The sequence below is a fragment of the Felis catus genome, chromosome D3 (assembly GCF_018350175.1).
Source record: "Felis catus isolate Fca126 chromosome D3, F.catus_Fca126_mat1.0, whole genome shotgun sequence".
Lineage (NCBI taxonomy): Eukaryota > Metazoa > Chordata > Mammalia > Carnivora > Felidae > Felis > Felis catus.
In genome coordinates, this window is record NC_058379.1 from 1,299,916 (window position 1) to 1,313,978 (window position 14,063).

At 59.1% G+C, this 14,063-nt stretch overlaps 1 protein-coding gene and 1 long non-coding RNA gene across 3 annotated transcripts; one reads left to right on the plus strand and one right to left on the minus strand.

Moving 5' to 3' along the window:
- Positions 1–1,046: 1,046 nt before the first annotated feature.
- LOC123381283 lies at positions 1,047–4,117 on the minus strand. The gene is made up of 3 exons (XR_006588115.1): positions 4,010–4,117; positions 3,383–3,708; positions 1,047–2,022 (listed from the first exon to the last, which is right to left on the minus strand). It is a non-coding gene; the product is annotated as an uncharacterized LOC123381283 (long non-coding RNA).
- Positions 4,039–11,465, plus strand: LOC111557256. Of its 2 annotated transcripts, XM_045041908.1 has the most exons (3): positions 4,039–4,379; positions 6,966–7,084; positions 10,087–11,465. In XM_045041908.1, exons 1-3 carry the CDS (start codon positions 4,039–4,041, stop codon positions 10,134–10,136), a joined length of 510 nt encoding a protein of 169 aa, XP_044897843.1. In that variant the 3' UTR covers positions 10,137–11,465. The 2 variants fall into 2 exon arrangements, 1 of the variants encoding a protein (XP_044897843.1); XR_006588114.1 differs by lacking the exon at positions 4,039–4,379 and having other exon boundaries at positions 5,482–7,084.
- Positions 11,466–14,063: the final 2,598 nt, after the last annotated feature.

Genomic DNA, 14,063 nt, shown 5'->3' on the forward strand with positions numbered 1-14,063 from the left:
GACTTGGGAGGATGTGGCAGCCGCCGGGCCAGGCGGGAGGGGAGCCTCTCCGCGCAAGCCCTGACCTGGCCCCTGGGGGACAGGACTTCTCCCCGGCCCGGGGGACCAGGGGGTTGGGGGACAGCGTCCACTGAGACTGCGTCCCGCCCCGTGCTGGGTGTCACCAGGGTGGCGGCCCCAGGGCCCGGCTCGTGGGAGCACCCTCCCGGTCCCCTCAGCCTCGCCTCGTAGGGCGCAGGGACTTTCTCCTCTGTCCCCACCACCCCGCTGGCCGTCCAGGGTCCCACCCTCCTGCATGGGGTCCATAGGCTCCCGGGCCACGGAACAGGGATGGGCCACGGTGGCTAATTTAGGGGCAAACCCTCAGGACTGGATGGACATGGGTCAGCTGGCGACCAGTGGGGGCCCCGTTCCTGCTGGTGGCAGACAGTCCCAGGGGTGGTGACAGAAGAGACATCATGCTGCCTCTCACCCTGGGTGACGCAGAGTCACCTGAAGGAGACCGGACATCCTTGCAGCTGACCCTGCCCCCTGGCTCTCCAGAACCTTAGGTGGCTAGTTTCTCTCAGGGGGGTCCTGTGACCTCAGACTCTGCTTCTGACAACCAGCCCGGGCCCTGCTGGCACCTACAGCACTTTCGTGAGGACTAGAAAAAGCCATCTGTGCCAGGGGACACCCAGATACCTGGCCAGTGGACCATGGGCTCCTCCTCAGCCCCCTCCAGCCCCCTTCTGGGCATCTTGAGCAGTGTGCAACCTGCACTACCAGGCAGGGCGGCCCTGACTCAGCCCTTGCAAAATGGGCTTGAAGCAGCTTTAAGGCTGAAATGTATTTACCCAGCACTTTCTTCTAGAAATTCATCCCAGGGAAGTAATCAGAGGTATGTGCCAAGATTTATGATCATAGCAGTGTTGTTTATAATGGTGGAAAAATTGGAGACAATCTAAACGTTTAAAAATAGGGATCCATTAAGTAAATTATTGGGCAATATTCTCGGAGCATCCGAAGCATGCATTAAAAATACCGCTGTAATGTGCACAAGGACGTCTGTGCAAGGACATTCATTGTAGGCTTATTTGTCGTAACAAAAGGCTGAAATAAACGTCTGTTGATAAGGAACCACCTGCATTGTGGGCCATCTGTGCGATGGGGACCCTGCAGTCTCTCCCCGGCGAGGGCGCGGCGGCCGTAACGATGCGGAAGAACCCTCGAGATGCGTATGTAATGTGTAGAGGGTGTTACCGTGGGTGCCCATGTAGGTACACGTGGCAGAGGTGCTAACGTGCTCGTGTCCAGACCGCCTCTGGGGAGGGCGACAGCACGCCCTGTGGCCAGAGGAATGGAAGAGAAACTGTCTGCACTGGGTCCCGTGTTTTACTCTCTCCGGCCATCGCACGAGACTTAATCTGGGGCGGAAGTGAACAAAACATAACCTGACATAGGAACAGAACGCGGTGGGCGCGTCTCAACCGCCTGGGGAGTGAGCCGCCCCGCCAGGCCCGGGTCCAACTCCACGCTGGAGGTGACGAAGGTCATGATGAAGGTCGTGGCTTGCACTTCTGATTCCACAACCCCAACGGCCACCCTGTTGACACTCACGTAATTTTGAACCAACTTCCAATTTCAGAATGGATTTGGATTTACGGAATTTTTTGCAGAGACGGTGCAGATGGTCCCCACGCACCCCAAACACGGCTGCTGAGATTATTAACGCCTTCCAGTCGTGCCAGTCAAGGAGCCAGTAGTAACTGAAGTCCACGCTTGGTTACGCCGCCTCATTCCCGCCCCCCTTCCTTTCTCCGTCCCAGGATCTCATCCAGGAACCACATGATGTTTGGGCATCCCGTCTCTGCGGGCTTATCTTGGCTGTGACGGTTTCTCCGACTTTCCCGGGTCTTCATGACCCGGACAGTGTGAGGCGTGCCGGTGTGTTTTGGAGAACGGCCCCCAGCTGGGATTTGTGTGATGGTTGTCTCACGATGGGACCAGGCGACGGGCTTACGGAGGTGACGTGCCTTCCAACTGCATCACATGCAACACGGGTACCGTATGGTTAACTGTATCCCCCGTGCTTACCTCCCGTCCCTGTGACTGACTTATTCAGCAAGTGGAAGTTTGTCCCTCTGATCCCCCTCACCGATTCCACCCTCACTTACCTGGGTATTCAATGCCATACAAATTCACGGCGGTTTCTTTCATACTTAGAGCTACAAGGCAACGTGATTTCATTCATTTTGCTGTTCAAATTGTTCCCCTCTGGCCATGGGGGCTCTTTTAGGTGGCCTGTTTGTCCTTGTGTGTGTGCAGATGTGTGTGTGTGTGTGCATATGTGTGTGCCTGTGTGTGCACCTGTATGTATAGCCGTGTGTGTGCGTCAGTGTGTGTGTATCTGTGTGTACGTGTGCCTGCACACATCAGTGTGTGCATGTGCATCGGTGTGCACGTGCATGTGTGCCTGTGTGTACGCATCTCTGTGTGTGCATGTGTGCCCACGTGTGTGCCTGTGTGTGCACACGTGTGCACCTGTATGTATAGGCACGTGTGTACATCAGTGTGCGCACGTGCGTGTGTGTGTTCACACTTCCTTACTCTCCAGCCCCGCCCAATACTCTGCACTCACCTTCTGTGTTTCCCGCCCCAGCCCCAGAATTAGCCATCTCTCTAGGAGCCCCGGCCGCTGGCCCTCGTAGACCGATAGACACACAAGCCTAGTCCCTCCTTCCTGCCCTGGGAGGGAAGTGGCCCCTCGCCGACTTTAGGGTCAGAGAGACTGAGGCCAAGCCCCCTGCATCCCCTGTGAGTGGGCTTGTGGGTGTGAGGCCACACAGGGCAATGCAGGGAGGACCTGGGACCCTGAGAGCCCCCTACTGCGGGGCCTAAAATGGAAGACAAATCAGATATAGACGATCAGATGTGCATTAGACCTCACAGTCCGAATTTGGGGTGGGACTTCTCCCTCCCACAAGTTCCCTCCCGGGCTTTCCTCATTCCCTGTCACCTCCTGGGGTCTAGGCTCTGCCTCCCCACTCTCCTCCTGTCCCCTCTGGCCATGTCAGCCCTGAGGGGCCACGCTGTGGTCCTGGGAGAACTGCAGCACCCCCCCTCCTGCAAGGTGCCCCTACGTGTCCCCTAACTGTGGGCTCCCAGTGACATCTGCCTCACGGCTTCTGGACACGGGGAGATTGAGTTGGCCAGCTCACCATGAGCCGTGGACAATTCCAGCATAATCTCGGCTCTGGGTGTCCCAAGCACGCCCCGGGGAGGAGCTTTCTTGGGAAGGACATCGGGCCTCTTCCTGAGTGGCTCCATTGCTTGACAAACCCAGAGGTGTGTCTTTTCCCTCTCCCCAAACACCCATCCCCAGATGGCCCCCAGCCCTTACCTGGCAGGTGCCTCCAGAGGACGCCCGCCCGGTCTGTGCTCGGTCCTCAGCAGGGCTGCTGAGGCAGGCCAGGGCCCACGTGCCCGTCTTCCGGGACGGGGGCACATCAGGATTGGGGTCACATCTCCCAAACCGGGTCTCTCTTCCATTGCTTGGCAGGGACGCCATCCAGATGGGAGGAAGCGTGTCCCCTGAGGACAGGCCTTCAGAGCAGGGAAGGAGGCATCACATGTCCAGTGAGCAGGATGGAGACCCTAACGGCTTCGTTACTCTGGGCCCGTCCACCTCCTGCTGTCTGGGGTCAGGGCCAAGGACGGAGCCGTTTTCTGCAATTGAACAGATTTTTCTGTGACATTTCCTTGATCATGTATAAATATTTCTCCTGGTGGGCACATTTCAGGCTCTATGTGACATGCACTGTCGGGGAACGTGGCTTCTGTGCTCACTATGCGGAAAGGACCTGCGTGCGGGGCGGGGGGGGACTCTGTGCTCCTTCCTAGGGAGAGAGGAGACCCCCCTTCTGAGTGACCCTGGTCAAGGGATGTGGCTCGCTGTGTTTGATTAAAATCAGAGGACTTCACTGTGCCTGCTTGGTGTTCTCCCCCAGCGACCCTGGGGCCCACTCACCGGTCCTGCACGGGAGCCCTGCGGGGGCCATGAGTCTCCTCTCCCGGCGATTAAGCCCAGGTGTGCTGGCTTCCTTCCTCGGTGGAAAGCTCCAGAAACAGGCATGGGTCGACCAGAGCGGGTGTGCCTCTATGTGCAGGGAGGGCTTGGGACCACAGCCCCCTGCTGGCTGTGCTGTCATCGTCACTCCACCCCCCCCCCCCCCAGCTCCTGCGGCCCCAGTGGTCACATTCTTGTCCTGGGCACCTCGCCAGAGCCAGCGGGACAGAGCACGGGACTTCACGGAAGAAACTTCTCACCGACAGCTCCGCCCAGAACTTACAGTGTGGCTGAGCCGCCCTCCGCCCACTGGCACTGCTGACCCCGACAGGTGGGCAGGGAGGGGGCCGGGCGTCTGCGGGGAGGGAGCCAGGCGTCTGCGGGGAGGGGGGTGGGCGTCTGCGGGGAGGGGGGCGGGCGTCTGCAGACTCGCTTGCAGGGGTCAGGCCGCAGCAGGCCCGGCTCCCACTGTTCGTACCCAGTGTGGGGACTCACAAGCCATGATTGTAAATCGCAAGGTGTAAACTTTGGGAACTTCTGAGGGGATTTGCTGGAGTAGGTGTTCTTGGCGCCTCGTGGGGGCGGGAGGCAGAGCCGGCTGCAGGAGTGCCCCCACCCTGAGGCCAGCGGTGGGCTCCTAGTGTGGTGACAGTGTGGCGCGGGGCTGCTGGCCTCCCGGGGCCGCACATGGTGAAGGAATCTTCCAGGGAGGGGCCCAGGTGGGTGGCATTCGGGTCTCTGGAGGTGGCATCGGGACACTTTCCCTCTCTCGCCCTTAGCTCCGCCCTCCTCCGTGTGGGCCTCGACCTCGGGCCCTGCAGGCACGGGGTCCCTGACAGCCCACGGTCCCCTCCGTCTGTGACCTCAGCAGCACCGCGGAACCCGTGACCTCACGTGCTCTCAGGAAAGACGCTGACTTCTCCAACAGCTCCTGCAGTCGCCCTGATAGGACCCTGGGCCACTCTAGGTCACAGGCCCAAACCCAACCAACGCTGTGGCTGGGGACGCTGCGCATTATTACGTGACCCAGGGCACACAGTTCGCATGTGGAAAAAGGCCTGGGCCCTACACAGACTAGGGTGACTGAGCAGGGAGGGGTCAACCCCAAATGGAAGGCCATCACTGAAGGGACAGGAGTGCCACTAGAAGGGACAGGGGTGTCACTGAAGGGACAGGATTGCCACTAGAAGGGACTGGGGTGTCACTGGAAGGGACAGGAGTGCAGGAAAGGAAAACCTCAGATGCCAGGTGTGGAGAATGAGCTTTCTTGAAGGCCTCAGGGCGTTCAGGGACCCGCTGGGCGGCCTTCCCCCCTCTGGGCCCATCAGACACGCCCCCCACCCCCACCCCGGCCCGAAGCCTGTGAACAGCGGCCAAGGAGCGTTAGCCCCTGTGGGAGGAGGTGGGAGCCCTGGTCCCCTTCGTACCCGGGACATGTCGGGGGTTTCGGGGTGGGAGGACTTCGGGGCTGGAGAGTCGGCTCCGGAAGCCAGGTTCCCACGGGAGCTTCCATGCGTCCCTCACTCAGGACCCAGGTCCCTACGCGGTGGCTGCGACAGGCCCTGTCTCCTGCGCTGTAGCCGCTGCAGTGTCCCGCCCGGGGTCAGGCTGAGCTGCCTCCCTCGTGGCCCAGAGCCACCCTGCGCCCACGTCAGGAGTCTGCACGGGGTCCGTGCGCTGGGGGCAGAGGGAGACAGCTCCCCAAGGCCCCCAAAGCCAGGCCTCCTGGAGACGCGGGCGGGGGGACGTCTCTGGGGCAGGAGGAGGGGAAGGGTGAGGCTCGAGGCTGGCGGCCCTGTGACGTGGGGCAATGAGGCCACCAGTCGGGGCTCTGGGTTTACCCGCCTGCACCCCCGGGGACAGTCCTCAGGTGGCAGCGCTGAGTTGTTGACAGACAGTCTCCTATTTACGTGGCCGATTCCGTGGGTAACTCCGGAAGCAGTGTGGACGTTGGGAGTGCTCCCTAGGGTGGGTGTTCACCCCCCACCCCCACCTCGAGGGTCTTGCTCCTCCCGGGGGCCCCTCCTTCCTGCTTCAGGGCTGTGCACTGGCTTCTCCAGTCTGGATCCAGAACACCTGAAGGCCCGGTCATCTGGTCAGCTCGGATCAGGCCTGAGGGTCCCACGCCTGGGGACATTCACAGCCCGGGCTGGGAGACACGAGCGGCTCATCTGTGACACGTGTCTACCGTGTGCCACGTGGCCAGCTCGGCTCGAGCGGTGGCATCTGTCCGTTGGGATGTGGGCTCACACGCAGACCAACCCTAGAGCTTACTGCCAACAGCACCTGTGCACCCACCGGGGACGGGCAGGGACCACGGCTCCTGGAGCCGGAGTCCACGGACCGTCCGAAGACACAGCGGGGGGCTGGCCTCACCCCAGAGCGGCGTGTGTGCATCCGTGGGTTTTCAGAGGCTGAGGGACCACCCAGCTTCAGTCTCCACCCTGGCGGGCATGTGTCCTTGACCCACCCCGAGGCCCCTGTGGGCTGAGGGGTGCCCGTGTGTCCCCACGAGCCCTCGGGTGCCCTGGAAGGGCACAGCTTGGAGCCTGTGACTCTGTCACGTCCAGGGACTCGGGCCAGCAGATCAACTCCCTGTCATCCTGGGCAGGCTCTGCCCAGCTCCCCTCTCCGCCCCCCAGCAGCCCCCACAGCCCTGCGCCTGCGTCTGCACGGAGGGCCTGGCCGCCCGGGCCTGGGATCCGTGGCCCCGCGGGGCCCGTCACAGGTCAGAGCCACCGGCACAGGCGGGGCCTCACTCTCGTGCCCTCCGTCCCTGTGTGGATGGAGTCCAGCTGTGTGCGGGGCGCACGTGGGAGTGAGCGTGAGCGTGAGCTTACGTGCCGGGTCAGGCGCTTCTGTCGATCCTGCAGGGAGCGTAACGAAGACGCACACTCACGTGGCTCTTGCTCACCAGGCGCTGTGCCAGCAGAGGGACAGAAGATGGACACGCGGATGGACAGACGGGCAGACCTGCTCCAGTGTTCACGGAGGCATCGCGCACGGAGCAGACGGACAAGCGTGTGCAGTGGAGAAGTGAGTGTGACGCGCGTGATCCATGCGCTCGGGTGCAGGTGACGCCCTCAGGGCAGTGACCTTCAGGTTACACCAACACACCTGTGCCAGCCAGGCACACCTGTCAGGGGCTCCTGCAGCCCTGTACCCCGAGTGCTGCCCCTGGTGATGGTCCGGGGCCTGGTGAGCATCTCCGTGGCTCAGGCACCAGCTGACCCAGACGTTTGCTCTGGACGGAGGGGGTCTTGGTTTCGAAGCGTCTGCTGAGGAAATCTAGGACACGGGTGGTTTCAGGCCCAGGGTGTTTATCCGAAGGACGGCAGCTCTCCTGGAGGGGGCGGCTGGAAGGTGCCTGGAGGACAAGATGTCCCCTCCCCGCCCGGGGAGTGGAGCCTGAGGCTGGAGCCAGAGCCCCCAGTGGGGACCCCCCACACACCCCGACCAGCCGGGGGCCAATCAGACGCAGGAGGGCTTGGGGAGGGGAGGGGCCGCAGGGGAGCAGAGGCAGGTGGGTGCGCGGGGCCACGTCCTCCAGGCAGGGTTTTCACAGCCGCCTCCAGGAGGACACGGATCCGGTTCCCGAGACCACGCGGGTGCGTGGAACAGTGGGTCCCGGGAAGGCGGTGGCGCCGCGGTGGCCTGTGTGCGGCGCAGGTACCGGCGCACTCGGAGCCCCTGCCGGAAGGGGCGCGGAGGCGGGGGGAGCAGGGCGGGGTCACCGCGACGTGGGGTGAGCTCATCCGTCGCTGGCTCCCGGATCCCGCCTGCAAACGCAAACGCAGTTCAGGAGGACGTGTGGCCACTGCGGCTGCTTCTCTGGCTTTGCCCAGAGGGCGGTTCAGTCGGACACACTTCGGACGGACCCGCCCGTCCTGCCGAGCGTGGGGGGCGCCGGGCCCCTGGGCGACGCCGTCCTCCTGAGCGGTGGGAACCGGCGGGTCCGCTGTCCGCACGGGGTGACCGGCTGTGTACCCCACGGCCTCCCACAGCCCACAGCTGCCTGAAAGGGCGGCCACACGCGCTGGCTGCCTCCTTCGTTCGTTCGCTCCTCCGTTCCTTCGTTCGTTCGTTCATTCATTCATTCATCCAACAATCACTGGCTGCAGCTCCCTTGTTCATTCATTCACTCATTCATTCATTCAACAATCACTCGTCACAGCTCCCTTGTTCATTCATTCGCTCATTCATTCACTCCTTCCTTCATTCCTTCAACAATCACTGGCGCAGCTCCCTCCTTTGTTCCTTCATTCATTCATCCATTCATCCATTCATTCATTCAACAATCACTCGCTGCAGCTCCCTCGTTCGTTCCTTCATTCATTTACTCATTCATTCAACAATCACTCGCAGAAGCTCCCTCCTTTGTTCATTCATTCACTCACTCACTCACTCATTCATTCAACAATCACTGGCAGAAGCTCCCTTTTTAGTTGTTCATTCATTCATTCATTCAACAATCACTCGCTGCAGCTCCCTTGTTCATTCATTCACTCATTCATTCACTCAACAATCACTCATCACAGCTCCCTTGTTCATTCATTCATTCATTCACTCCTTCATTCATTCAACAATCACTGGCGCAGCTCCGCCTTTGTTCATTCATTCATTCATCCATCCATTCATTCATTCAACAATCACTGGCAGAAGCTCCCTCCTTAGTTCGTTCATTCATTCTTCCGTTCATTCATTCATTCAACAATCACTTGCCACGGGGCTCCTTCATTCATTCACTCACTCACTCACTCATTCATTCAACAATCACTGGCAGAAGCTCCCTCTTTAGTTCCTTCCTTCCTTCATTCATTCATTCAATGATCACTTGCTGCAACTCCCTCATTCATTCACTCATTCATTCATTCAACAATCACTTGTGGCAGCTCCCTCGTTCATTCACTCACTCATTCATTCATTCACTCATTCAACAATCACTGGCAGAAGCTCCCTCTTTAGTTCCTTCCTTCCTTCATTCATTCAATGATCACTTGCTGCAACTCCCTCATTCATTCACTCATTCATTCATTCAACAATCACTCACTGCAGCTCCCTCGTTCATTCATTCATTCATTCACTCACTCATTCATTCAACAATCACTTGTCGCAGCTCCCTCATTGGTTCATTCGTTCATTCACTCATTCATTCATTCATTCATTCATTCAATAATCACTGGCCGTGGCTCCTACTCTGGGCAGGGGCTGTTCCAGGCTGGAGCTCCCCTCCCGGGACAGCCAGGAGACAGCGGAGAAGTGATCACACAGAGACATGAGGCAAATCCAAAGTGTTCAGGGCTATGAAGAGATGAAAAGACGTCGCTGTGTAGGGAGTAACTGGGGGGCACCGGGTGAGGTCTCCATCCAGCGTCGTCTGGGAGGCTCCTGGGACTGAGACCTGCCTGGTGAAGAGAAGCCACCTGCCCACAGGCAGGAATTGTGCTCCAGGCAGAGCGAATGACAGGTGCAAAGGCTCTGAGGCAGAGAGACAGGTGTCTCAGGGACACAAGTGGCCAGCATGGCAAGACCCAGTGGGGGACGAGGACAGCAGGAGGTGGGATAGGAGGCATGTCCTGAGTCACAGGTCCCGAGGAGGAGTTAGGATTTCATTCTCAGTGTATCCGGATCTACTGACGTCATTGTGAAGAATGGGGCTGCTTGGGGCAGCACCGGGGGAGGGGGCGGGAAGCGGGATGTCTCATTTCCTCCCTCGTTTTGCCAACATAAACGTTATTAAAATTTCCCCCAAGCGAGCGATGCGGAGCTGGCTCGTTACATTTAGCGGACACACCGCGCTGGAATGAGGGCACACAAAGGCTCTCGTGCTCACACCGTGTGCAGCTCATTGTGTGTGAGCAGTTGTGAAAATGGCACAGTAAATTCTCAGGCGGAGGCTGCAGGGGTCCCCTCTGCAGCCAGTTTTGGGGGCGTCTTCCCTGAAACGTGAACGGCAGCAGCAGGAAACGGGCAATGATGTCAGGACCTCGTGATGCTTAAATCATGACGACACTTGCTTGTCCGTCTGCTTCTTTCAGGAGCTTCTGAACCGTCACCCCCCACGGACATCGTCTCTGGTCCAGCCTGAGAACAGGCTCTGAAGAGCTCATACTTACCATCTCAGAAAAGAAAACGGAACTTACTTGTCCTAAACTCGTGGGTCTGGAAAATCCTGGAGGTGGTGAGGCGATGCCCACATCGTCCCAGGGTCTCGAGCGGGGACTGGAGCCCGCCAGGGTCCCCGGGTCCCGGGTGGTGGTGCCTGAATCTGATGGGCTCCGATGGGTGCCCTGCCCACGCCAGGAGCCGTCCTCGGTGGTGAATGAGCCCCTGCGGTGCTCACACCTGACTCACACGGGCCTGAGTGGACTTGGGGGGCCAAGCCCGCCCTGAGCTGAGAGCAGGGCCAGAGAACGACCCCTGGACGGGGTCCGTGCGCTGGGCCAGCGGAGGGGCAGACGTCCACGTGGCCCCCCACCACGAGCCCAGCCCACATCGGTGCCAGGTCATCCTCCCGGGGCCTGGTTTCTCCTCTGCCCCTCCCAGGGACCCCTAGGACATGACTCCTCCAGGGACAGTCCTGCCTCCCGCATCCCTTGGGCCCTGTCCCGTACTTTACATTGGAAACAGATGCCCCAGCAGAGTGACGGGACACGGTGGCCAGTGAGGACCTGAGCCAGGGTCTGTGGTGGGGAATTCGTGTGTCGAGCCAGCTGGGCTGTGGTGCCCAGATCCAGGGTCAATGTTTCCGTGAGGGGGTTTCTGGATGAGGCTGGCTGTGAAGTATCAGTAAAGCGGGTTGCCCCCCCGATGTGGGTGGGCCTCGTCCAATCAGGGGACGGCCTGAGTGTCTCAGGGGTGGCCAGGATGCAGAGAGGTGGGGAAAGCCCCCCAACACGACCCTCTCTAGTCGGCTTCTCCAGGGTGTGGCACCCCTCTGTCACCCACCAAAACCCCAAGTTCTCCTCCATTTCTCCTGAGGCCTCTCCCCGCAGGGACGAGCTCCTCTGTGAATGCGGGGTCCCGGGGAGGCTCCTGGATGCCACGCGTCCCGGTGCCGGCCCCAGGGGCCCCACTCAGACGCACAGGGTGAAGGTCCCTGTGTCTCTGGGTCTGAGGACGGCTGTGACTCCGTGTCTGGCTGTGCGGGCACAGAGCGTCTCTGAGGCTTGTGGTATTTTCACAAAAACTCCTCCCCAAAATTTATGAGCCTGAGAGCAACACATTCATTTCTGTGACACAGGATGAAATAAGGGGACATTTTTCACGTTTCTGTTTTAATTCGTTGGGCACCACGTGCGTGACTCCAGCCCGTCTGAAGGTTTTAATTCATGAATTTGTTTTCAAATAGCGTGTGATTGGTAGGAGAGTGGGGGAGGGTGCCCCTCCCGAGAAAACCGTGGGGACTATTCCCACTTGTGCCTGAGTGGCCCCCAAGACAGAGGGGGGGCAGGGGGTGCCATCCTGGGCAGAGAGGCTCCCAGCTTCTCTGCTCACCTGTCACCACAGACCTGGGCTCAGTGCTGCCTTGACTCGAAGGGCTGCCGGGAAGGGGGATGCCCTCGGCCAGAGGAGGGGCAGCCTGGTCAGGGGACTCCTAGGGCCTCCCCCCACCCCGACGTCCTGCGGGAACCGTGTCCACAGTCGGCAGGCCTGGGGCCCCTTGGAGGCCTCAGCAAAGGAGTAGGTGCTGGAAGTGTCCCGGGATGTCCCCGCCCCATGTCCTAAGAGCCCCCAGTCACCCCCATCCTCAGGCCCCTTCGCCTCCCCGGGGCTCCAATCAGCCCCAAACCGCAGAGCTTTCCCCCAACGACCTACAGGGGCCCCCCGCAGAGCCCGCAGAGCAGGTCCTCGGGGAGTGGGCTGACCAGGGATAGGAGCCTAGCTCCCTGGGGCTCTGTCAGGGCTGATGGATGAGTGGGGCTCAAATGCCCCTCACTGCCCGGGACACATGCTCTGCCTTCAGTCACACCGGCTCTGGAGGAATGTGCCATCCTGGGACCAGGACAGGGGTCCGGGCCGCTGGGGAGGGAAGATCCCCCAGTGCAGGGCTGCCCTGCCCAGACCTGGATGGGGGGCCCCTGTAGGGGCTTGGGGGGGGCAGGTGAGCAGAGGCTCCGCCCACCTTCCTCTGTGCTGCCCCCACTAAGTGCCACATCTCGGGCCTGCAGAGTGCCCGCTGTGCCCTGTGGGTTCTTCGGACCCCCACCCCCACCCCTCGTGCACACTGGAAAGAGCTCCAATGCCCCCACCCCCCCAGCAGCGATGCAGCCCCACCCCACCCCCAGCAGCAATGCTCCCCCCACCTCCGGGCAAAAATCAATAGGCTGGTTACAGATCTCTCCAGCTTGACTCCATCCTGGGCAATGTGTTAAAATGGAGATTCTGCCAGGAACATTATTTTATTTAGACTTTCTTTCTCCTGCTGAGTCTCTGGTTTTACAAAGCTTTGTCCCGAGCTCAGTTTAGTAGAGAAATCTCCACTGGTTGCTGGAGGGAGCAGAGCAGACACGCGGGAGAGAAAGCGAGTTTCAGAGCCTCCGGATGGACTGCACACCAAGCGTGGAAACAGCACAGAGAAGTGAAAAGGCAACGGGCAGATCAGCAGTGACACTTGCTTGGCATTTTACCAGACAGGGTGAGGGACGTGCGCTGTGTGCAGAGCCCCCACACCCAACCCCATGCACAGGGAGAACCTGCCAGAAAAGTCTGCAGGCGTAGGTAGCAGGCACTCGTGGAAGATGACAGAATGCAACTGAATGCAAGAAAAGGTGCCCCGCCTTCTTAATAATCAGCAGGCTCTGCCCTCTCTGCCCTCCCCATCCACACTTAGGTGCCTGCAGTGTAGACAGCAGCTTGGGACTCCAGCCCCACCACCCTTGCAGTGGCAGCCACAAACTTCCCAGGAGGTGGGCACGTCGGTGGCTCAGTAATGAAGCAATTCAGCACCTGCCCTCTGATATCTATTCCTGACTGCCCTTAGTCAAGTGCAATGTGAATACCACTGGTCCTGGGGCTACTGCAGGAAACTGGGTCCGTGGTTAATGAGTCTTCTCAGGATGCTGGACCAGTCGGGCCTGCAGTACAGGGTCAGGGGACCCACAGTGTCCCCTCCTTGCCTAGCGGACGTTCATGCCCCCTGTGGTGGACTCCTGCTGAGGAGAAGGTGGGAAGAGAGCTCAGCTCCTGTCTTATAAAGATGTGTCCAGGACAAGAGGGGCGGCTGCTGGGTGAGGGAAAGCTCCATGTCACTAGGAGTGTGAGATATTAATAATAATAATGGTGCTAGTAATAGTTACACCTTATGTTCCATATCCTCCCACAACTCCATCACTTCTCCTCCTCTCTCTAGCAGGAGGCCTCATCATCCCCCTCATGATCATCATCATCACCATCATCACCATCATCATCACCATCATCACCATCATCATCGTCATCACCATCATCATCATCACCATCATCATCATCATCACCACCATCATCATCATCACCATCATCACCATCATCATCATCATCATCACCATCATCACCATCATCATCATCACCATCATCATCACCACCACCATCATCATCACCATCATCATCATCACCATCACCATCATCATCATCACCATCACCATCACCATCAGCACCATCATCATCATCGCCATCATCATCATCATCACCATCATCATCATCATCACCACCACCATCACCATCACCATCATCATCGTCACCATCACCATCATCATCATCACCATCACCATCAGCATCATCATCATCACCCACCATCATCATCACCCATCATCATCATCATCATCATCATCACCATCATCACCACCATCATCATCATCACCATCATCATCATCATCACCATCATCACCATCATCATCATCATCACCATCATCATCATCACCATCATCATCATCATCACCACCATCACCATCATCACCATCATCACCATCATCATCATCATCATCACCATCATCACCATCATCACCATCATCATCATCACCATCATCATCATCATCATCAC